We start from the raw sequence: 23,204 nt of genomic DNA, 5'->3' as shown, positions 1-23,204 counted from the left end.
GTTGGAATCCAGGTTGAATCATTATTACCGAGAGGACAGAGCAACAATGTTTTTCAGTGTTTGTGAGAAATATTTAGGAATTATTTCATCCTGTTAAAATGAAAAAATGTGGCCTGCACTGTTTGAGCATGTCGACTCATTTGGACCAGATAGGAGCCTACAACAGCACCAGCAGCAGTCAGGCGGCTGTTTTGATACTATTTAATTCAAAATGAAATTTCTCACCGTTTTCAATTTTATATTGAACATATTTCTGATAAATTTCTAATATTGGTGATATGAAAAACTGCGTCAGGCTTTAATCTTCCATAGCTATTCAAAGAGCTTCTGCGTATTTTTCCACTGTTGCAACATCATGTTAGAGATGTTTATTTTTTCCTCCTGAAAGGTAGATGGGACTTTTTTTTTTTTTTTTTTTTTTTTTTTTTTTTAATAGCAGCAGTGATTGATTTCTCTTTAGGAGGCCATGTTGTCTCAAGTGGACTGATGGATCCTCATTAGACTGAGCACATTCAACACGCTGTAATGAACTTCTCCATCAGTCACCACAGAGAAGCAAAGCAACAGCAGCTCCTTCTAATCTGATGGCTAAAAAATATTTAACTTCACCAAAATAAAAGGGGACTCTTCAGTACTTTAATGAGAAGCTTATAGAGGCTTTAAATGCTATGTTAAAACCCGTTAATGAAGATAAATGTGCTGTTCCTGTGGCGTATCAGTTTATCACACATCGGATACAAGACTATTTTCAATAAAGTGTAATTGTCTTTACAGCTAGGTGTAATTTCTAGAGATCTTTGATTTGATATTTACTCAGAAATATTGATACCTGTGGAGAATTAGAACAAAATAAACTTGTAACAGAATGAGGTGTAATGACCCACTTGAAGAACGTTTAATATATTTTAAATAAGATTTTTTTTCTATATAGTTGTGGAGTATAAACTTGTAAAAATGATTACCTCATAGAAATAGAAATGTCTATAGCTAATAGATACAATTATTTCCTGTAGCTACATAATTATTCACACTAACAGACTTCATCTGCAAGAGAAGTGTCATAAGAAAATAAATGGCACAACCTGCTCACTCAGCCCAAACATGGAAACTTACATGGCAATGTAAAAGGATAGACCAGAAATATCAAAATAATCCGTAACTAAAATAATGTCTGACCACATAGTTATCCCGTTACAGGAAAGGGAAAAGAGGCCTTGATGTTTTTATGAAAACTTTCATATGCATGATTCTGGGTTTACACATTTTCTCTGAACTGTTTCCAGAAAAGTCTCATGTTGGAATAATTTCACTTCACCTCAAAAGGGAGAAAGTGATTTGTTTCCCCATTTCCAAAATAGACTCAGGCCTCCAGCCATGTTTAACCTACTGCAGCAGCACCTGTTGAAGTATGATGATGGGGCCAGATTCTTCAAATATTTTATTAGTATTAATATTTGATTAAATTAACCAGCTCTCATTTAGCCAAAATATGGTGGATTTAGGTGACGTCAGAAATAAGAAAGAAAAAAAATCTCAAATACAAGAGGAAACACATTGTTATCTTACATTTCATTTCCCTCAAGCCTCTCATGGATGAAAACAATTTTATATCTCAGTTTGACCTCAGAGCATAAACAGACACTTCATGACCTGGGCACCCATGAGTAGTAAAGTTTATTTCACCGTCCACCTCATACATCAAGACTGTGACACTTGGATGGGGATTCAAGGAGTGATGATCGTACGAAGGAGCAGTGGAAGTTTTATTATGGTCCAAGAGCTGACTAATATAGATGGTCAATTCCACGACGTTGTGCCAGAGTGCAACAGCTATTTCAGTCTCCATGAGCTGCGTGGAGGAGATGACAATGAGGAGCAATGGCACAGCTCAGACACTAATTTCAATGGTGGTTGTTATTGTCAAGATGCTGCGAGTGGGACTATTTCATTCCAGTTTTATTACCAAGTCACTTTCTCTGTTATTATTCATGAAATTAACTGAAAAGGTGACATTTTGCACTAAAACACCATATAAATAAAGAGCTGTAACAGATTTAGTATATTTTTGAATTACTTTTCTTGTACACGTGTTAATGGTCTATGAGTTTTAATAATCTCTCTTCCATTAAAGCCACATCTTAAGTGAACACCCTCAGTCTGTATCATTCTGCCACTCTGCTACTTGAATCTCAAATTGAAATATCATAAGTTCGCTCCAGCAAAGACATTAAACCATTTCCACGTTCCCACCTGGAGAGAGCGAGAGAGAGAGAGAGAGAGAGAGAGAGGGAGAGAGAGAGAGGAAAAGCGAGGGACCTCATTACTTGCTGGTTGTGTGAGTGTGCAGGCTGCTCAGCGCCGACTGGAGGCCTGACTTCTTGGGAGGGTCCGGACGGTCGTGGCTACAGTGATGTATGGGCAGATGCATCAAATCGCACAAGATAAACAAGCGATGAGTTTCATCAGGGCCATCATAGCTTTAATTTGGCTGCCTAATGAGTCAGATCTAGTGGCGGAGATAAGAGTTGTCAGAGGCCCGGCTCTAATGAATTTCTTGCCACTTGTAATCAAGGTTGCCTGTCTGAGGGGGGATGATTAATGGAACCCTGGAGGATTCCCTCGGCCCTCAGCCTTCATTACAGCTAATGCATTCTCAGGCAAATTAACAGAGAAATGCAGGCAAAAGCCAACGGGGAAGAGAGAGAAAGAGAGAGGGAAGAAGAGAAAGGGCGAATGGGAGAGAGTGATGGGAACAGAGCGTTTATGTAAAACAAAGGAGAGAGAGGAGGATGAAGAGGAAGCTTGCATGGTTGGTATGCAACAGCCAGGTTGGCAGCAGGAGAGAGGAAGAGAGGCAGAGATGTGCTGAAATCCGCTGATTAGTGAGAGGTTCAAGGATATGGAAATGAGAGCAGAGGCAGTGGGTTTGAGGCAGTCAGAAAGGGCAGGGTGCAACATGGATGCACTGGTTGGACATGATGGAGCTGAAATTGATGAATGGATGTTCAGGTCTGGGGGGATTCAGGAGAGGCGAGATGGTCAGATGAAGAGAGCAGAGTGGATATAATTACTGGTTAAAGAGGTTAGAAGGGTGATGAGAGGAGAAAAAAAAAAAACAGAAAAAAACAGGAAGCAACAGAAACCTATCCAAATCAAGACAGACAGAAACAAACATGTATGACAAACCACTGCTCTACGCCACCTTAAGACAACATTTATGTTATGACCAGGCGCATGAATGACTGCTTGCTAAACAGGCTGTTAAAGTGGCCTGTGGCCAAGCAGCTCCTACATGTTATGGAAATATGGATTTAATGTTTGCAAATATGGTCTCGTCAGGTCTTTGTGTACCCATCCATCAGCCTCAGACCCACCTCTGCAATCTTGGAGGCAATTTGTCTGAGAAGAGGTGGGCGGCAGAGAGCCCTCCTCACTGTTTAGCAGGCCCTGATGAAATATCAAAACACACAGCAGTGCAAGCAAGCTCTCTTGTCTCACCACAACAAACACAAGTGGCCGGGGTCTGCCGAGATGTGTGGCATGGTAATAAATAACAGGACAGATTTTTTTTTTTTTTTGGTTATATTTCTCAGGAGATCAAGAACAAATGGCCGTCAGTTTAGTTTAGTGGGACATTTAAAACCCCTTATGATCCTTAGGACCCTTTCAAATCTTAAAGCTGCTGCAAATAATATTTTTATATAAGCAAAGGGTCACATTAATAGGTTAATGAGAAATGGATCACTTTTAATGACAGATTCACAGAGAATTATTACATAACCCTGCAATTCCTTTTTAGCATCATTAATCTAATTTGTTTTGGTTTTCTGGCAACTTCACTCTCAGCTCTCTCATCAGTGTTGTTTCCAGCAAAAAGAAAAACTCACTGGACAATATCTGTCCAGCACCAAATGACAGACAGATAATTAGCGACTAGCTAGCGAAGTGGAGCATTTAGCAACTAAAGAGCCAGATACAGATGGTGGCGACCAAAAACAGAGCGGAAAGGAGAGAGAATATTGGATGTAAATGTGTCAGGTGAACAGAAACAAAACTCCAAATAAATACTAGTGTTGCTCTGTATCTACTGGACGTATAAATAGACAACTGCTTGGAAACGTATGTTTATAGTTTGTTTCTATGTGGCCAAAAAGTAGCTAATGCAGGTTTAAAGCTGATGAAACTCAGCTTCAAATCATCAGAACTTCACTATTTGTCTAAATAAGAAACTGTCATCAGATTCTGTTTCAAATGCTGCTAAATACCGATTGGTGCGAAGATATGTGGCATTACTTTTTTCTGACAGAGGCCCATCCACTTAAAACTAGTAAAAAGAGCACAGAGGATAAAAGAAATACACAAATCTCTGATGTGAAATAACCTAAACTGTCTGAACTTTGGCAGAAAAGTCCTCATGTAGGACCCAACTGCTCATAGTCAGAAAATACGTTTTCACGGCCTTTAAGCTGTGCATTGTGGCTCGATGTCAAGGCAGCACCTCGGGAGGAAGAGGAAAAACTAAAGAGAAACCAGGTGATTAAGCACAAACAATGCCGGCCAACAGAGAGAGGAAGGGAATGAAGATATGCTGAGACAAGATTAGCAGGAAATAAGAAGTGGATTAGTAAGGGCTTGACTCCTCTGAACACTGAGACCTTTCACTTTTCCCCACGGTGTTGTGCTGCCTGACACTAAGCCCGGCTCTTTATCTTAATCCTCTTTCAGCAACTGTTGGGGGGGTCCCACAAGCAGGAAGCGGAGAGCTTGCTTTACTTACCTTAAGATAGGCCTGGTCGAGTTCCTTGGGACACATTAACAGGACTGAGTCCGCACCAGTGAGGTTGAGTTTCTCTTGATGAGGAAACATGCATTGCAAAAGGGGAGAACATGAAATGGTAGTGCTTGTTGAAATGAATGTGAGACTTTTAATTTGAAAAAAAGAGTCTCACCTCCTCTGTAAGGCTTCTGGAGGTCAGGTACAAAAGTGATAGGAGCGTGATGGATGATGGAAACACATACACAAGACAAATGTGTCGATTTCCCTAAATCCAGGGAAGGCTACATCGTTTTATTTGAGTGTTTATTAATAGGTCAACAGTCAGCCAAGCATCCAAGCATACAACAAGTTACTCTTTAGCTTTTGCTTTGTTTCACGTTCTGAACGTAAAGGAATTACAATAGGAAAATTAACTTGAACAAAAACAAAACAGAACAAAAAAAAGATATTTACATACTGCATTATAAATATGTCAAATGTACATCATTATACACAAGTACCAAAGATGGTCGGTTAATGTTGAGACCAAACAAAAGTACCTTCAAAATATGCCCATGGAGAAACAAAAACAACATATCAAAATATGGTTCATGGGTCAAGTGGACCAGAAACTATTCAGTTTGTTTCTCTAGGAGGAGCTTGTCTTCAGATAAAAGCATTAAGCTAATATGTACACTTCATGTTATGTTTGGGGGGGGGGGAATCAGGCAGTTTCTAGTGTTTTTTCTGCATCTACAGTATGTAAATAAAGGTTGAGTAATCACTGTACACATTAAACTCCCCTCAGTAATCTTTCCTAACAAAACGTAAAATAAGTTGGTCAGGTAAAGTTCAGAAATAAGGCCAGTACCAGAATACAGTACAGATAAATTTGAAGGTAAATGGTTGAATTTGTGATTGGTTGTATGACGTCTTAAAAGGACAGTTTGACATTTTGGGAAACGTGTATTTGCTTTCTTTCTGAGACTTTGATGAGAAAATTGACACCATTCTCAAGACTGTGTGTTAAGTACGGAGCCAGAGCCAGAGGTAGTTAGCTTAGCTTAGCTAGCATAAAGACGAGCATGGCTAAACACTCCTCTAAAACTAACACATGGACGCAATATATCTTGTTTGCAAACAAGAAATGTAAAAAAAAAAAAAAAAAAGACAATTTGTGTTGTTAAAGGGAACTACATGGTGCTTTGTTATGCCTGTTTGCTGGGCTAGGCTAAATGTATGCTGGCTCCAGTTCTGTAATTAAGGTACAGACAGGAACGTGGTATCAATCTTCTCATTTAACTCTCAGAAAAAAGAAAAAAACAGTAAGCATACTTCTGAAAAATGTCACACTTTCCTACATTTAGCTTTCTCCTGGATTCACCTTTTTACGAAATATTAATTTTCATTTTCTGTGGAAAACAAAAACACTGTAAAGCAACAACACAATGTTATTTAAGGTACCAAGTTAATAACCTGCTCTGTAAACTTACATCCTGCCTTTGTAAACTTATAAAATCAAGACGGTTTAAAACCTTAAAAATGGCAGTTGAATAAATGGGAAAATACACTGTAGACATTGTGCCAACTCCACATGAAATTATTTCTTGCCCAGGTCCTATTTATTAAATGAATGGGCTTATCATCTCTGTGGAATACTGTACATTTGTATTAATGCAAAGAGAGTCAAACTAATTATACTTCCCTCTATGAACCTACTTGCTTATTTTATTCCCTAAATGTCACTCTTGTTTCAGTCACTTGAATGCATTTTGTTAACTCCCTGCTTTTAGGCTGACTGGTCTCAGGATTGGGGAGGGCACATAGGGTTATGGAAAAGGAAAGAGTTGTTTTTTATGGACTCTAAAAGTCAGAGTAAGTTCTTATAAGGAATAAGGTGAAGGAACAAGAACTACTTTTTTTTTTTTTTTTTTTAAAAGACGTCTGTACATTAAAACACAGTTATGTTCCCAAATCTTCACTGTAGGTGTTTGTCTTCTCTCCAGTGTCCTTTCTCCAATGTTTATGAACAGAAATGCCCAGTTGCTCTCTGCTGCACATGGTCACAGACGAAGACGTAAGCACACACGTATCGTACAGTATGTACGGATGTACACACACAGTACCATATATGAATTTCACAGCAACAACAGAGGAAATGCACTATCGGGTACCAGTTTCACAGCCACAGGAGGTGAATGGATATTCCAGTACGTTTATGGTTTGAAATTGTGTGAATCTATGTCAAACAATTATCAACACAATCTAGTCAATCGGAAAATTACTCCAACAAAGACATCTTAATGGTACAATTTCACTGTTTCAATCGAACCCTTGAATTTGAATGAATTCTGATTGAAGAGGCGCACTGACAAAGCCATGTGGCTCAATGGTCATAAAACATTACGTCCCTTAATTCCTTTACAGTCATGGACATTTTTACTGGAGGATCATGATAAGGGTGGCGAAGGAAATGACTCACTTTCACCCCATAGGAATTCAGCAATCAGCTCCTTTTTGATTTTCCGAACCCATTTTGCTGTGAATTAAGTAGCTAAATCATTTGAACTTCTCAACTATAATTGCTTTGCCTTTGTATATGAATAGTATGTCAAGAGTTTGATAGCTGTGTTGAAGACATGCATCATTACTAAAGCTGTAACAGCCATTGATATCATGGAAGATTTAGTTTCTTTCCCACATCAGTGTTTTGTCACTTCTAAAACTATTCCTCACAGTTTTATGTTATTATGCCTTGGCTTGAAAATTTGAAGGAAATTTCTCATTCACGCTCATTATAAAATCAGTTCACGCTGCAGAAGGGGGAAGACATAAAAAGGAAATGTTCAAGCATTAAGGAAATGCTTTTCGTAGAGTAGGTATGAATTCCAAAGTAAGTCATTTGTTTGGTTGACGCTTAAAAAACATAAAGCTTAAAGCTGATCATGATCATTTCAGACCAAGATTGAATGAATTTAACTAACAAAACAATTAAAAAATAATAATATAAAACAAACAATGTACAATGTCCAAACCCCACACACCCACTTCTTTCAGCATAGTGGAATATCAACAATGAGTCCGTCACTCCTGATATCTCTCCATTGGTACTGATTCTGGGTTACACAGTGTGAAACAGAGGAGGAAGTACTGGGAAGAGACAAGGGTGGTTGCAGGGGTTTTTTTTTCAATGTCTGTCTGCAGCTGCTCTCTGGCTCCTACATGATGCTGATACTGCGGTTGAGCTCACACTGGGCGTTATTGTTGTTGATGTTGGGGTTGGGGTTGCGGCGGCTCATGTTGGGCGTGGGCACCGAGGTCAGGTTGCTCGTATCGTTGGGGCAACCGTGCTGAAGTAAGATGTCTGCGCACTCCTGGCTGCCAGCTCGCCGAGCGTAGGACAGCGGCGTCTGGCCACGAGCATCCCGACTCTTGACATCCACACCGTACTGTCAGAGAAAATGAACGATGCAGAAGGTAGATCAGAAAGATGTAGATTTAACATAGTTTGGGAATTTCATAGACGTTTCTATGAATTTATCAGTATTTAAAACAGGGGGAAAAATTATTAAAAACAACAATAGGAAAATGGGGTGTTCATCATCTGTAGTAGTTTTCTCATCTGAGTTTCCATTTTTGGAAAAACAATCTGCTCAGATTAAAAAAAGAAAATCTGTATATTTTCTGGAGGAAATCTGTACACTGAATACACTAATACATACTTTGACCATCTGGGACCATGATTTTCTCTTTCCATTTCCCTATCCTTCGCCATTAGAGTTGGAAAAATAAACACTTTGACTACATTGTATGAAAATATCATATTTTAAGTATAATCTATATCTGCCTGTGTCAACGCTGTATCAAAACTGCAGTATGTATATGATGCTTCAATTTGTGAAATATTCAACCCTTTATGGAGCAACCATATCATTACAGAAATATCCTAGACTTCTTTTGTCATATATTACATTATATTTATCTATATTTCAGCCTTAAACTTAAAAACTTACAAATCTTTTTTTGTGGGCTATTTCTATTATTTTCTAGTATTAATATACTCAGTATATTTAAATTTGACTATTTTCTAAAAAAAAAAAAAAGGGGGATTTGGCATTTCTCCACATGACTTCTCCTTCTAGCAGATTACAGAAACATTTGAAACAGTATTTAGACTGTCGATAAAAGGTAAAGCTATATTTTATGAGTCTGCAATTTCCTAATCATTTTACTGGAAGTTTGTTGGAAATGCCCACATAATCTGAAGCTAATTATAGGGAAAAAAGAGACTAATGTCTGTGACATATTTTAGTTAGTTCATAAAAAAAATGTGGACACTTTCTTTACTAACTATAACCTCAGTATTTCTAAAATCCTGGCTCTGGACTAGCCCTGTTTATAATGATAAGCTGGCACATCTGGCAAGGTTAAAGAGATTAATTGGCTGTTGGGTAATCTTTCCTTTCACACTTAAATTCCTAGCTCCCTTGCCCAACAATAAATGCAAACACTAACAATGTTCATCCATGTCTGACTGTTCCCCGCAGAGTCAGAGGAGGCCACTCACCCAGATGAGCAGCTGTGTGATGACCACGTTTGCCATGGCGCAGGATAGGTGCAGAGCGGTGCGTCCGTCTCCGTCCCCGTAGGTCTCATTAACCTCCTCCTTGGTGCCGTGGGCCAACAGCACCACCACCAACCTCAGGTCATCCTCCACCACCGCCCGAAGCAGCTGCTGCCCCAGGGGCACATCTGACTGGGGCAGCCCCACCAAGAACAGCTTCTGCTCATACTTGGCTCGGATCCAGCGCTCCTTCTCCTCCCTGGAGAAAAGGAAATGACAGGGACGCTATAGTTCAGGCCGGGTAAAACATGATGAACATGCTATGTGCAATTTAGCACCTAAGTTAAAAAACTTTCAATGAATATCTCATAATTCAGTGATTTAAAGGAAAAACACGAACAAAAGGAAGAATGTAGACACACAAGGGAAACATTACAGTAATTGGCCTAAGAGACTCGCTGGTGTGAAGTGACATTTCTAAATTATTAGAGCACAGGAAAGCCACTAGCCTCTACTGTCACAGTGGGAAATAATACAGTGCGATGGGCTGGAGAGATGAGAGAATGCCAAAGGGTGTGACGCTTTGGGCAATATTCCACTTTCTAGTGATTACAGTCGACAGCAAGACGGTTAGAGCCTGGCCAGCTTTCTAAAGGTTACATATCTTGAACAGCATGTCTGCTGCGGACAATACAGGAAGGAGGGGGACGTTTTTTTTTTTTATCAGCGCTGTCGGCTGTCAGTCTGAACTGATGGATCCCCTCCACAAAAGAGGCAATGTGTCTCCGGGCCCCAGTCTCCCTTGGGGTGGCTGGGCCCTGAGTCAGATCGATGGGGCTGAATGGCAGCCAGAGAGGGACGGTGGGATGTGGGGCTCCTTCCCTCCAGCCTGCAGCAGAGAATAGAGACTGGGGGAAGACTCCATCCTCTATTGCCAAGCAGAATTCTATCTATTGCTCTCCATCTTGACCCCCGTTTCTTTCTCTGCCCACATACAAACTGTCCAAATAAGAAAGAAAAAAAAAAAAATCAATATCAATATGTGAATGACTGAGCATGCCCAGTGTGGCACTAACCCTGTGACCCTGTCAGCCGGTGTGATAAGGGGAGCAGAAAGAGGCTGTTGTTTGGATTCGTGGGTGAGTGACAGAGGAGAAGGTTCGTACGGATAAGTTAAAGCGGCGACGCTAGCCAGAGTGACAAGGCTCTCGTGGGACTCGCTATCAACGGGTTGAGGCTCGGCAGCAAGTACTAACTGACAATCTAATTCACTTCAGTTCTATTTCATCATAATCACAGCGAAAATAAACTCAAACAGCACAACTTAATTACTTTATCAACCTTTTAGATGAGCAATGGAACATCACATGTACACATTAAATTGTTCATTTATCATCATTTATTAAAGGGCTGGTTCACCCAAATTACAAAAGTAGCTTTGTGCCATGCAGATATGTTTGGTTCTATTTACCCAATTGTGTTTGTGGTAAAATAATCATATTTAAAGGGTCACTGCTGTCATTCTATGTTTTCTTATTGTCCAAAAAAAAAAAAAAAAAAAAATTCCAACCAATCAGCCTCGCATTCAATGGTTCCTATTTAAGTTAATTAGTTTTAACCAGATATTACTCAAATAAGAGTAAGAAGTCTATTTGTCTGGGACTACCTTCAGCAGTGGATTAATACGCATTTGAAGCACTAGTGAATTAACAGCTGTATGTCAAAGTAAGGTATGTGCCCTTGTATGTTGTAATAATGGAACGTCACCCATTACAACAGTGTGTAATGGAACAGAGGAATGAGCTATATCAGACAGTACTTGCTAGTAGGATCAACTCACTGTTGGTCTTTTCATGGGATTTGTTGATACTAAGAAAAAATTATGGTATTGCCCTTCTGGAACAATGTCCTGATTACTCTAGATAATCCACAGACATAGCTGGAAATACACCACTGGAGGTAAGTAAGAAAATATTTTTATATTAGAAAACATATATAATATGTAATTTGTAATTTGGGTGAAAGGGTCTTTCAAGTATATCCTCAACTACCTCATTTTCAATTAACAGCAGACGTTTTAACAACTGTGACCAGTTCAGCATTAGTCACTCTCCTTGATTACGACCTTAGCGGCTAGGTGTCAGGGCTGCCAACTTGCCACAGACAGCAACCATTTTCAGACTCATATGTCAGCTGCCAGACTCACTTCACAGAGCAGTTCGTCTTGCACAGAGGAGCCTGGCACCGGCCCTAACTACAGGAGTTAAGGATGTGAAGCCTTTATCAGCGAACCAAGCGCAAACTGATTAACTGCAAAACACAACTGGAGGCTCATAAAGCGACTTCACCCACAACTTGAAATTGTCTTAAAGCTATTAATTCTTTAAGCATATGGGAACATTTTTGTTATGACCTAGAGGAAAATGTGGAGGAGAAAGTCTGTTACCCTGCTCCACCATAAGCAAATCTTTTCTTAAGGGTGAGGGTATTATGTGAACAACAATACAGCCCTAATGGCAGGCAATTGCAGTGGCTCAGAGTTTTATGGTGTAAGACCTCCATCAATCCCTACTCAGTCATTATGTGTGGACAAGCCTGTTAGCAAATCAATTGGCCTTAGAACCAGTGGACTGCTCAGAGCAGGAAGGGGCTGTCCTGCCCTCCCCTCTTATTTCCGGTGGACCCTTTGAAAACAAGTGTCTTTTTCACTGCCAAAGAGGATAAAGTATGTCTGAAAACACAACAACCTATGAAGTGATCCTCACCGCAAAATCTACAACCCTTCACAAAAAAATTAAGCATGGTTAAAAAACAACCGCTAAGAGCTGTTGTCCAAAAGTTTGTTTCAGAAAGCTCAACCATGAATGAGACGCTGAATCTGTAGAGCCCAGTGAATTGATATGAGCTAAATGAGGCAGAAAGTTAGCACCAAGATGTGAAACAAAAAGGCTGAGTAGAGCCATTAAGAAGACGTCAACATCTCAGAAAGGAGCCCTGAGGACACTTTGTTAGCCTCCGCTACAAAACCGGCCCTCAAGACCCGCAGGGAAAGGCCTCACTCACTGCTGATGCTGAGCTCTAAATTCAACCACAGTTCTTTTTGGATGGTCCACTTTAACCAAAAAAAAAAAAAGGCAGCCGGGCAGTGGTTTTTAAAAATTCCCCAGCTGCTGCCACTTGAAAGAAAGAGTGTGAAAGGAAGTGAAATGGTAATCCCCCTCTGTCTTTTGTTTGAAATAGAAAAACAATCCAAACAGAGGTAGGGTTTAGACAGTCAGGGGGGAAACTGAGACCCTTGAAAAGGACACTTCCTCACCACAGGAGGAAGAAAAATAAAATCAGCAGATTTAGCATGTCAAAACGCCTAGTCGGAGTGGGGGGGTGGAGAGGGAGAGCAGAGTGAATTTTCACAGCATGGGGGGATATTAAGGAAATTGAACTGATGGTTACTCTTATATACACACATATACGGGCTTGGGTGAGCAGACACCACCCTGGCTTGAGCGCATACTTGTTCTAAATTTCTCTGTTGCTTAGGGGACAGAGGGGAGCTCAAAGTTCCCAATAAAAATGCCTGTGTCTCTCTCAACTAAAAAACAAGCGGTGTTTGCTTCGCCACAAACTTCCTCCATCATTCAGAGTTACTTCGCAGCTGACCATCGTTGTTTAACTTTCTTTCACTGACTTTTATTCGAAAGAAATCTCGGGCAAACATCAAAATGCTTACTGAGTTTTAAGTGGAAATGGGATTCCTGGTGTCCCCTTTCATTTGCCTATGCAGAGCCCACCTAGATAAAGGCAGCCTTAACAGTGGAGAAAGGCCTCCTTTATAATTCTATTAGAGCTCTGTCCCTTCAGCTCTGTTGAGCAATGGATCCTGACCCTGACTTAATTAAGTGGCAAATGGCGGAATGATTCTCCTAAACCCAGCCCACGGAGTCAAGAACACATGACTGAATTCAAATAAAGAGGTACAAACAAGGATAATTAGTCAAGCCTGAAAGACAAAGGCAAAGGGGAATTTATAGGAAGGGAAACTGAGACAGAGGGGGTGGAGCCAGCGGTGGAGTAGCCACAGAATGACCAATCTGACCGCCTGCAATAAAGGTGCCTTGGTCCATAGGAAGAGGAGGATGTCCGTCCCACCACCGGCCCATCTTTCAAACACACACTGAGTCCTCCTAAACAATCAAAGCTTCTAGAGCTCCTCCTACTCCTCCCCGAGCATCCAAATTCAGCGCGGACACATCAAATAGACGCACTGAAGGGAAGAAATGGTGGTGTTGAAGGGTTTGAGGGGATTGGGGAGGGTGGGGGTGGGGGGGTCTGAGCAGCCTGAACAGACTTCACAGTGGGGGGTGGGCAGCTTGTATGGGACCGATTCCCATGCAGCCAGCAGCTTCACTTCCACAAACCGAGGGGAGGGAAGAGACAGGGAGTGAGGAAGAGGGACAGCAGCAGAAAGACAGAGAGGGGGCTGAGAGGGAAAACGACAGAGATGAAAAAAAGCGCACACAACAGGGAAAGAAAGCTGGGCCCCAAAGCATCAAAGGTTGCTAAGGGCGAGAAATGAAGCAGCAGCACAGTAAACGCTGCAGCAAAAAAAAAAAAAAAGGGCTAAATAAGGCCCCCTATGGTCCAGCGGGTACAGTGTTGACATGGTTTGCTCTGCTCTGAGAATAACGGCTGTAAAAGAATTAATGCAAATATTTTTACAAGTGGAATAGATACCACTTTTCTTGCTTCTAGAGTGCGGTCTGAACAGATGACCCGGACTCAAAAGGTTGTTGTGTAGACCTCTATAGATACAGAGGCCAGCAGGAGAGCATCTGGGTGCCGTAGGCATGGCGGAGGGATGAGTTGAATATATTGTGACATTAATGAGGTTGTCAGACTCCTCATGATGGAGTGGCTGTGTTTTTGTGCCAGCACAACTAATACCTTTAAATGCTCATGCTGTTAACCCCTGCTGAACCCTCCCCTCACATACAAAGCAGAGGGGATGATAACATATGCCCTTGCTTATGTATGCAGCCTGCTCCACGGACCTTCTCATTTCCTTGTTCACATAAAAAAAGAGGTCTTGGATCCTTTTTTATTTCACGTCATCAGGCAAAAGCTCTTTGTAATGATTTTGTAATGCTAACGATATTGAAACTAAATTGCATGGTTAAGTGGACTTTACCATAATGAATCGGTCCTTCCTCTACGTGTACCTGGCTCTGAAACCCGGTGGCATGTGGGCAATTAGTGACTGTGGTACCACTTCTCCCACACAGGGCTAATTACTGACCTGTGGGTTTCATTTAGAGAGAGAGAAAGAGAGAGAGGGAACGAGGACATGGGAAGACCCAGTCATTCATTTGTCTTAATTAATTACTCTTCTTCCACCAGGGCTCCTGGCAAGGCCGGCTATTCTAAAAGCTCATCTGAGACCTGGCGTTCCAGCACTCCTAACCTGTGAGTAGCCTGGAAGCTTTGCTCTGTGTTTTGGGGACTAACATAGAGGACACAGGCCAATGTGGACAAATCCTAAAACAGGAGTCTTATGGCCTCGGCACTGATGTTGTAAATGCAGCAAACAGCTTGGGAGCACGAGCCAATCCGCTGCTGCCGGAGCAGAAGGGGTTAAAACAGGGAGCGGGGCCAGGTTTGGAGAGGTTAGCGGTGTGATTCATTTTTATTACCACGCAGCCCCTGCAGGCGGCAGGAGTGGCAAATTATTTCTGAAACAAAGTGGAGGGCTCTCATCAGAGCTATTACCTGCCTGTGGCCGAGGGCGGCACGGAGCCTACAGAGGGTGACAGTGAGAGGCCCGCGTCAGTGAGGGATAGCCGTCCACATCCGTCCACGCTCCAGGACATCTCCCCCCAAATGAGAACTGGTGTCTGTGTATGTGTGTGTGTGTATGTTTTACTGTGTGTCTGTGCGCGCATGCTAGTAGAAGATAAGGGTAAAGTTAGTCGTTGGATCTCCCCCGCAGTATCCGTCAAAATAGTCTGTGGCGTTTTCTATCACGAGCATGCCAAGCAATTAGAGGTGATGTGCAAAACACAATGACTCCTAGGTGCTAATTAAAAGAACAACTCCCCTCCGATATGCTGACTGCAGAGATCAGCCACAATGCACAGCTTCCACAAATGTATTATCACAGATTTAGCTGCGGCCTGGCCAGATATGAGGCAGTTACTACCAGTGAGGCATCCTTTATGAATGAATAATAAAGTGTAACTAATGGCTTCATTAATGGTTAATAAATCATTAATTATGTGCAGATAAGTTATGAGCCATTACTAGGAACAACTTTTGGTTTGAAAAATGGTTGAACTGTCTGGAAAAGGGCTGCAGAAAATCTGGACTAAAAAGTGTATTTCTAACCAAATATGGAAAGTGAAAGCAAAGCCCATGAGCTTGTATTAAAGGATTAACAACCTTTATAACTGTATTATTACCAAACAGTAAGGACCACCAACAACCAAAGGGGATTTTTCACAAGCTGGCTATCAAAGTATGTTCCTATTAATGGTTTATAGATCTTAAAAGCATTAGCAAGTGATTTATTAACTTTTCATAAAGCCATTAGTTACAACTTAAAACGCTTTCTAACAGCTGACTCATTAGAAAGTGGGACCATGCATTCTTCTTCTTCTTCAAGGACTGAAAACAGGTGATCAGGCAACATATGCATGTACATATGCAACAAGGATGTAAACATGTTTCCAATTAAAATGCCTGTAATCAGTCTGATGTACACCGGTAATTTCATTGTTGCTGTGCGGCTCTGCGTACGACAAATCTATATATTGTGTTCGTTCGATCCTGGATATCATAAGCTAAACCAATCTTGTGGATGAATGCTTTTAAGTTAAATCTCAAAAATGCAAGGGATAAAACTAGTCTTGCAAGAGACATTCAATCAGACACTGAGTTGATATTCAGGTAGTTACTGAATCGTTTAGATTAGGTGTCACTAATGTTTAGCGGGGAGTCGGGAGCCATATACTGCCTGCCTAGGTGCCATCACAAAGCTGCTACATGTCATCGATGTGACACAATTAAAATCCTCTCATAGGTGCTCCACTCAAGTTAAGAGCAGCATACACAGAGGCAGAGTCAGGTGAGGATTTATTGTGTGGATAAAAACACACATACATCCCATTAAGTTGGCCACAATTCATCTTTCATGATAAAGCGAAAATAATTTGATACTAATGTTTACCCCACAAGGCTACATTATTCTATTAGCAACAGTATCAGCAGCATCTCAATAACCAGTGGCCATATGTGATATTTACAACAGCTGTTTTTTGTCTGAGGATTAGTTATGCTGCAAATGAGATTTATTGTTTGACAGTGAAAACTAATGGAGATGCTGCTGCGGGATAAGATCGGATTTTTAAGACAATGAAGAACCTTCCCGCTCGAGGCGACGAGGGACTGACAGTGGTAGGGAGAGGAATCAACATCAATAATCTTTCATCAAGTCCACAGTGGAGCACTTTAGCACAGATACCATTCAATAAATAACTGTAGGCCATCATTCAGGTCTGAACTGGCCGGAGAGTGGAGGATGGATTCAAGAGGAAAGGGCCGGAGACTACCAGTGTGGTCCCGGTGTGTCCACGTTAAAGAACCACAGTATCCAACCAGCTCTTAGTGATTTTGTGCTGAAGCTAAACATTAAGCTAGATTTGAGGGTACTCACTTATTGTATGTTGCTTGGACTTCTTCATAATGAAGTGAGAAGCCTCATGTTATTTATTCGTGGTAGTGCTATAGGTTCAAAAACCATTAAATAATATGTGTTCTTGGGAAAATGCATACCAACTCTCACCAAAATCTGACATCACAGACATCACAAACACCAAACTCTGTGTTCTGGATATGGGGAATGTGATGCAAGTTAAATTCTTTAAGGGTTATATTTCCCCTCTGCTGATATGATGATTTTCTTCGACTACATAAAAACTGACCATTTATTGTTCTTATACACATAACACGTATATATACTGTGGCTATACCTTTTATAATACATTGACATTAATAAGGCCATACCTTGAAGAACCCTCCAAGGATGTCTTTATGTTTTTTTCCATGTGTACATTGGAAGAGTAACTAGTCACTGTATTTGTTCTTCCTGAGCCTCCAGAGCCTTAAGTGAAATCTTCACATTGTTTGTTCTTTACAAGCAGCACTGTAAAACTCAAAAGGTCTGCAGTTTACAATTATATCAACCAAAGAAAAGCCAGATCCAGATAGTGTTTTGCAATTTAGGTGGAAAAATGACTAAAATGATTGATCAGTTATCAACATTTATGTTCAGCATTGGCTGAAATGTAATATATAAGAAAAACAGCACCTCCCCTGAATAGATTCTTGTTATCAAAACACATAAAATGAATCCATGTGGTGTCATTAATTTGTAATTAGGTGTCAGCACAACCCACATCATGGTCCATGTGAAGCCTTAACAGTGGATTTTATAAAATTTTGATCAATATCTACTGTTACAGCAGCAGTAGTCGCATTCAAAAAGAAACCAGCTATGCCTCTCTGTTGGTATATCACTTTTCCTAACAAAGTTATAAAGCTATGATGTTAAAACAGTCTAATGCCAGCAGGGAGACCCTGAAGACAGTCTTTGCTGTGACAGACAGAGGGATGACTGAGCCCTGTGTGATGGATATGTGACAGGGCAGCTTAGGGCCCGAGGGCCCGGCTCTTGGGGTGGGGTTTAGCCATAATGGTGTGCTTAATTACCTGCACAGCCACACAGCAGGTCATTAGTCAGACTGGGACACTAGGTCTCACCTGTCACCAAGAGATAAACAATCCTCCTACAAGATCTGGGTACCTCAGAGGAAAGGGAGCAGATAGTCGTCGAGGTAAGTTAGAGCAGGGTAGCTAGGGGTAGGGGGCAAAATATAATTTTTTAAGAGATAAATGTTAAAAAGAAAAACTCTGCTTGAGTGTCTTGTAAAAACTCTGAAATCCTCAGTCATGCTTACTATTAAACTCCCGTCTGTATACACTGGAATTGCACAGGAACAAAGGGCTTGGGCTGGTTTCATATGTGGTTTAGATTATATGATCTTTTCTTGATTAGCGCTTACATGTCAAGTGACAAACTTGATGGATTTGGAGCTAGTCAGGGTATTTATCAGGTAAGTGCAAAATGTCACACACAAAACTCCTTTCATGAATTATGAGTTCCATGTCGAGTCAGTGGAGGGACAACAGATCTTGTGGTGGAACTATTAGATATTGTGTCCTAAAATGGAGAGACAGAGGGATACAGATGCCGACAAGCTACTGACTCAAATAAAACAGAAGGATTGTGATCACTATGTACAGAATGGACTCACACTGAAACATAAAATACTGTGTTCTTGGCTCAATAGACTGACATTTATGGACCCCTGGTGCTTCTTATGGAGCATTTTGTGGAGTAAAGTGTCTGTGCTGAAATGTGGGTGGCTAATAAATGGCAGCTAATGGAGAGAAGACAGTGCTGGCTTCTCGTTCTATAATCTCCGTATGCTTCATTAAGCAGCACCTTTTATTTGCAGAAGGATGCTAACCTGGTGCTGTCGCTTCCCGGCTTGGTGTAGCCCTCCAAAGCGCCCTCCCACACGCTGTTGGCCATCGTGTTTCCGATGGCAGTCATCACCATGCTGAGCTCCACCGGCCAGTCATCCAGGTCCAGGGAGCGGACACGGGACAAGTGGGTGCCCAGGTTCCTGTGGATGCCCGAGCACTCAATGCACATCAAGGCACCCAGGTTCAAACTTGCCCAGTCTGGGTCTGCATGAGAGAGGACAGAAAATGATCATGAAGATGGAACAGGAGAAGTGACAAGAGAAGCTTTATGACAATCTTCTCTTTCAACTTTTCTCATCTTAGTAATATATATAATAATAGTTTTATAAGGATTACACTGCATTCCTAAATACCTTCTGATTATGCTAAGAGAAGCAGGAGTTTTTAACTTATATTAATTTTATTTGATTGATTCTAGGTCTAAACTTGAATACATTTGCATCTGCATTGATAACATGAGTTTTAAACATTTTACACCATTCAGTTTTCAGGATTTGGTTTTAGATACTATGGGTAAGGAAAGAAGGAGCAGGATCCATCATGGCTGACTCTTGAAGCCAGCAAGGAAAGTCCTTAAGATGCAGCTCCTGTAAATGTCACTTAACTCTGGCTCTGACCGTCACCATCTGGTATTCCTGATATTCCACTGTTAATGTGCAAGTCTGACTAATATGTTGCTGCTAGTCACAATCATATTTAATCTAAGATGGCAAACAAGGACTGACTTGGCAAAATAAAATACAATATTAAGCCCTTTTTCCACTGGTCAAAAACCTGCTAACACCCACTAACACCCGGCTTTTGTTGGCAACGGAAAAGGGTATAATCGGCATTCACACCCGGCTTCAATGACTCTGCAGCAGATGTGGGTATTGTGTACTGGCTCCAGCTCCAATCGACATTGATGTAAACACAACACCCGTTTGACCACGCTAAATTTTCGCTCCTTTTCTAGATGTAACGTCAGTGCAAACAGACACTGTAAACACACCTGTCAACTGCTCAGCATGGTGCTGTTCAACCAGAAACACCACAGCTACTGTGCACTGTAAGAATGAGCTGCAGCCCCGAAATGAGTTTTAAAAACACACATCAAAGTGTGTGTGATGACTCCTTGCAGTTCTGTGCGTCCTCAGTCCGAACAGAAAGGCAAACTCGACTGGCAGTGGAAAACGGGTCAATTGCCTTTTATTAGAGCGTTTACTTGCACATAAAAACTCCCTCAAGGACCCCCACTTCGAGAACCACTACTATAAGTTACAGTAAGTTGCATTATAACTTGGTAACAAAAATATCAAAGAGGCTTTCAAGCTGAATAAAGCTGTGAAAACTAGCCTGGCTACAGATACTGCAAATACTTGTTGTTTTTAATGCAATAACTATTTTTAACCACTCGAATCAAATCTTGCTAAACATCTTTGAACATATATATTGTAGATCAACAGAACATTTTGGCTTCTTATGATACAGAACCTTTATCCATAAGATATCAGCTTTCGAGGTGAAGAAGTATACTCACTGGGTGCATCGCAGTCCACACAGAAGCTGTTCCCCCTCACGTTTCGTATGGACTGAATGGCCATTGCATCACTTTGGCTACCTAACCGAGACTGTGAGGAACGAGGGAAAGAATAAGTCAGCAGGAACTAATCACTGCAAGTGTAAGAGAAGGCAAACAATTATAGCTGGACTGAAATCATAGACAACCAGTGATGGGTGGGAGGGAAGAGGTGTTTCAGAGTGTTAGGAAAAGACTGAGGCAGAGAAAATATGAATATGAAAATGAGGCCGTGTCTCCCCAGTATGCTGACACAAGCCGTGTTCTATCTCTGATGTCTGTCAGTTCTAATAAGAGATCCCCCACACTGCGGTGCACCTGTCTGACAACCTCCCACATGTGACAGCTTGAAGTGGGTGAGGAGAGGTGGGGTGGGGGGTGCGAGCACAATAAAGGTTGGATAGAAAGGGAAAAAAGGCAGGAATGTAAATGAAGCAGCAGAATTGTAGGATGATGACGTTGCTGTGATTAGACGATAATCGCCAACCCCAGTCCAGTTCTTCTGGTGTTTCTTATCTTTATTTTTAGTGATCTACTGTACCTTATTTTTTATGCTCTCACAAGACTGCAGGCTGGCGAAGATCTGGCTCTCGATTGCTTGGACCCACAGTTCCCTCTCTTCATATGTGGACGCTTCAAAGTTCCACGTCTGACCCGTCAATGACACAATGATGAACTCAAAGGAATCTTCTTGCTCTGAAAGAAAAACAAAAGAAAAAAAAATGCAAATGAACAATAAATTCCAAAACAAATGTCACACGTACAGCCAACACATGTTGGTACTGTTTCCCTTTTCTGGGTGAGCCATCATTTGTGCACAGGTTTAGGCTCCTTTCTGCTTCACATCTGTATGGTAGAAAATCACCTGTCAGCACACTGAAGGGGGGGGGGGGGGGGGGGGGGGGGGGGGACGGGACATGTTAGCTGGAGCAACACGCATGTCGGTTGTGCAATCTGACTCTGCAAATCAGCGGCACAGCTCAGTGATTGAGGCCCATCTATGCACGAGTGCACTGTGGAATGGGCTTCTGTTAAACTCAGCAACATTCAAGTGATTTCTTGGCACCTCCTGTGCTCCCTGGCACTGCCGTTTTGTTTGACGGTGCCTCAAAACTGCCAACGCATAAATGCCAGTACACGTTTTAATTCCACTTTGCAAGTACCATTCACCAGCAACCCATAGTAATACATTTTTTTCAATCAGATCAGGCTTTTGTGATTTAACTTCTTTAATGTATTAAGCATTTAATTCGGACTTATACAAAAGTTGTAAGATGATGTACTTCATCAATGTATGGAATCAACGGAGAGAAGTTAAAGGTGTTTGGGGAAAAAACTGTAAAAATACTAAGGTTCAGTCATTGTGTGTCTTACCAGCTACTGACTAGTTACAGCCAACGTCTGCACTATTGATGAATTGGCTTCTTGTAGAAAATAAACAGACTGCAAAGACACTCCAGTGGTCAAATTTGTGCTAATAAATAAGACTTGCTTTGTGTTCAGTGTGAACACATTGCAACTGTACATCATAAGTGTCAGGAGAGCTATCTGCCAGCATACCCACTGGTGGACAACCAGAGATCATGACAACCCATGTGCCACCCTGTTACATCTGTGACACTAAGCCAACTGTTAGCAGCTCTCCCTGCTTCATAATTATATTTGTAGCACATTTAGTTAGTCTACTGGCTGAGGAAATCCTTTTCACAGTATCTGTGTTTTATCCTGCCGACATCGCTGAATAAAGAAGCTCCGAGACTTCTTCTAATTTTGAATCCTTGCTCCTATTCTCGTTACTGGTTACATAATGTGTGCTTATGTTCTTGGTATGTCAACTCCCCCTCAGTCTGTCTCAGTTAGACCACACCAGATGAAGTTATGTCAGATGTTATCTAGTAAGACATGAACGCAGGCAAAAAAAAAAAACAAACAAAAAGAAAAAACACTCAGAGCAGAGTAGTTTAGGTTTTGACACCCCAAGGAAGACAAGTGACCAGAGTCAAACTTATTGTGTTTTTAAAGACAAATCTTTTTTTTTTTTTGTTATACAATCTCAAAACTAGATTTCAAGACTTCATTGTTTTGAAGAAATTAGAATAGTGACAGAAACTTCCTCTAACTTCTTTGCTGAATGCTTTTTCAATATGAACTATACTGGCCTTTTGATATCTTGTCTTTCAGCATGAACCACAAAGCTAGAGACTGGGTTATGAGATCTGTTCTAAATTAAATCCTCTCTCAAAACTATTTTATTAAAACTATCCATGACTTAATGTTATTCACTTCTCCCAGTAACTCTCCCAAGTCAAGTGCCTTCCAGGCCAAGGTGGTATAATGAAGGGTTTCATTACATTACAACTATATTACAGATTAGACCATAATGAATCCAATAATGCTTTCTAAAGGCATCGGTATACAGCTTAGCTTTTCTGTTCCTACTTAACTAGATTTGTTTATACTTTTCCAACAACTCAAAAACAATATGTATGTATGATTTATTTATTTTTTTCGAAAATGCATTTGTCATTTTTTGATATCGCACAAACTCATTTTACTCCAAACGGGCTTTGAAAATGGTGAATCGGCTGTGGCTCTTTTCATCCTGTCTTTGTGTTTAACTAAGATTTATGAAAATGTCACCTGTCGTTTTCAAACAAGAGGTCTGACACAACATATGTTCCAACACATGCTGTAATGCCTCTGCTGTTCAGAAGCAATTCATTAAC

General features: G+C 41.0%; 1 protein-coding gene across 5 annotated transcripts in view; it reads right to left on the bottom strand.

Moving 5' to 3' along the window:
* Positions 1-5,033: 5,033 nt before the first annotated feature.
* Positions 5,034-23,204, bottom strand: part of agap3 (ArfGAP with GTPase domain, ankyrin repeat and PH domain 3) — a 114,120-nt gene continuing 95,949 nt past the window's right edge. For all 5 annotated transcript variants that reach the window (XM_071492832.1, XM_071492833.1, XM_071492831.1 and 2 more), the window contains 5 exons: positions 21,020-21,174; positions 20,440-20,530; positions 18,902-19,124; positions 9,324-9,579; positions 5,034-8,205 (listed from right to left, as the gene is read on the bottom strand). In XM_071492832.1, coding sequence (XP_071348933.1) covers positions 7,975-8,205; positions 9,324-9,579; positions 18,902-19,124; positions 20,440-20,530; positions 21,020-21,174 — 956 coding nt within the window. In that variant the 3' untranslated portion in view covers positions 5,034-7,974. The remainder of the gene's footprint in view (positions 8,206-9,323; positions 9,580-18,901; positions 19,125-20,439; positions 20,531-21,019; positions 21,175-23,204) is intronic.

Source organism: Trachinotus anak, unplaced genomic scaffold (genome assembly GCF_046630095.1).
Source record: "Trachinotus anak isolate AG129_WGS33_773 ecotype Australia unplaced genomic scaffold, CSIRO_AGI_Tana_v1 ptg000012l, whole genome shotgun sequence".
Lineage (NCBI taxonomy): Eukaryota > Metazoa > Chordata > Actinopteri > Carangiformes > Carangidae > Trachinotus > Trachinotus anak.
This window is presented reverse-complemented; position numbering and strand designations above follow the sequence as displayed.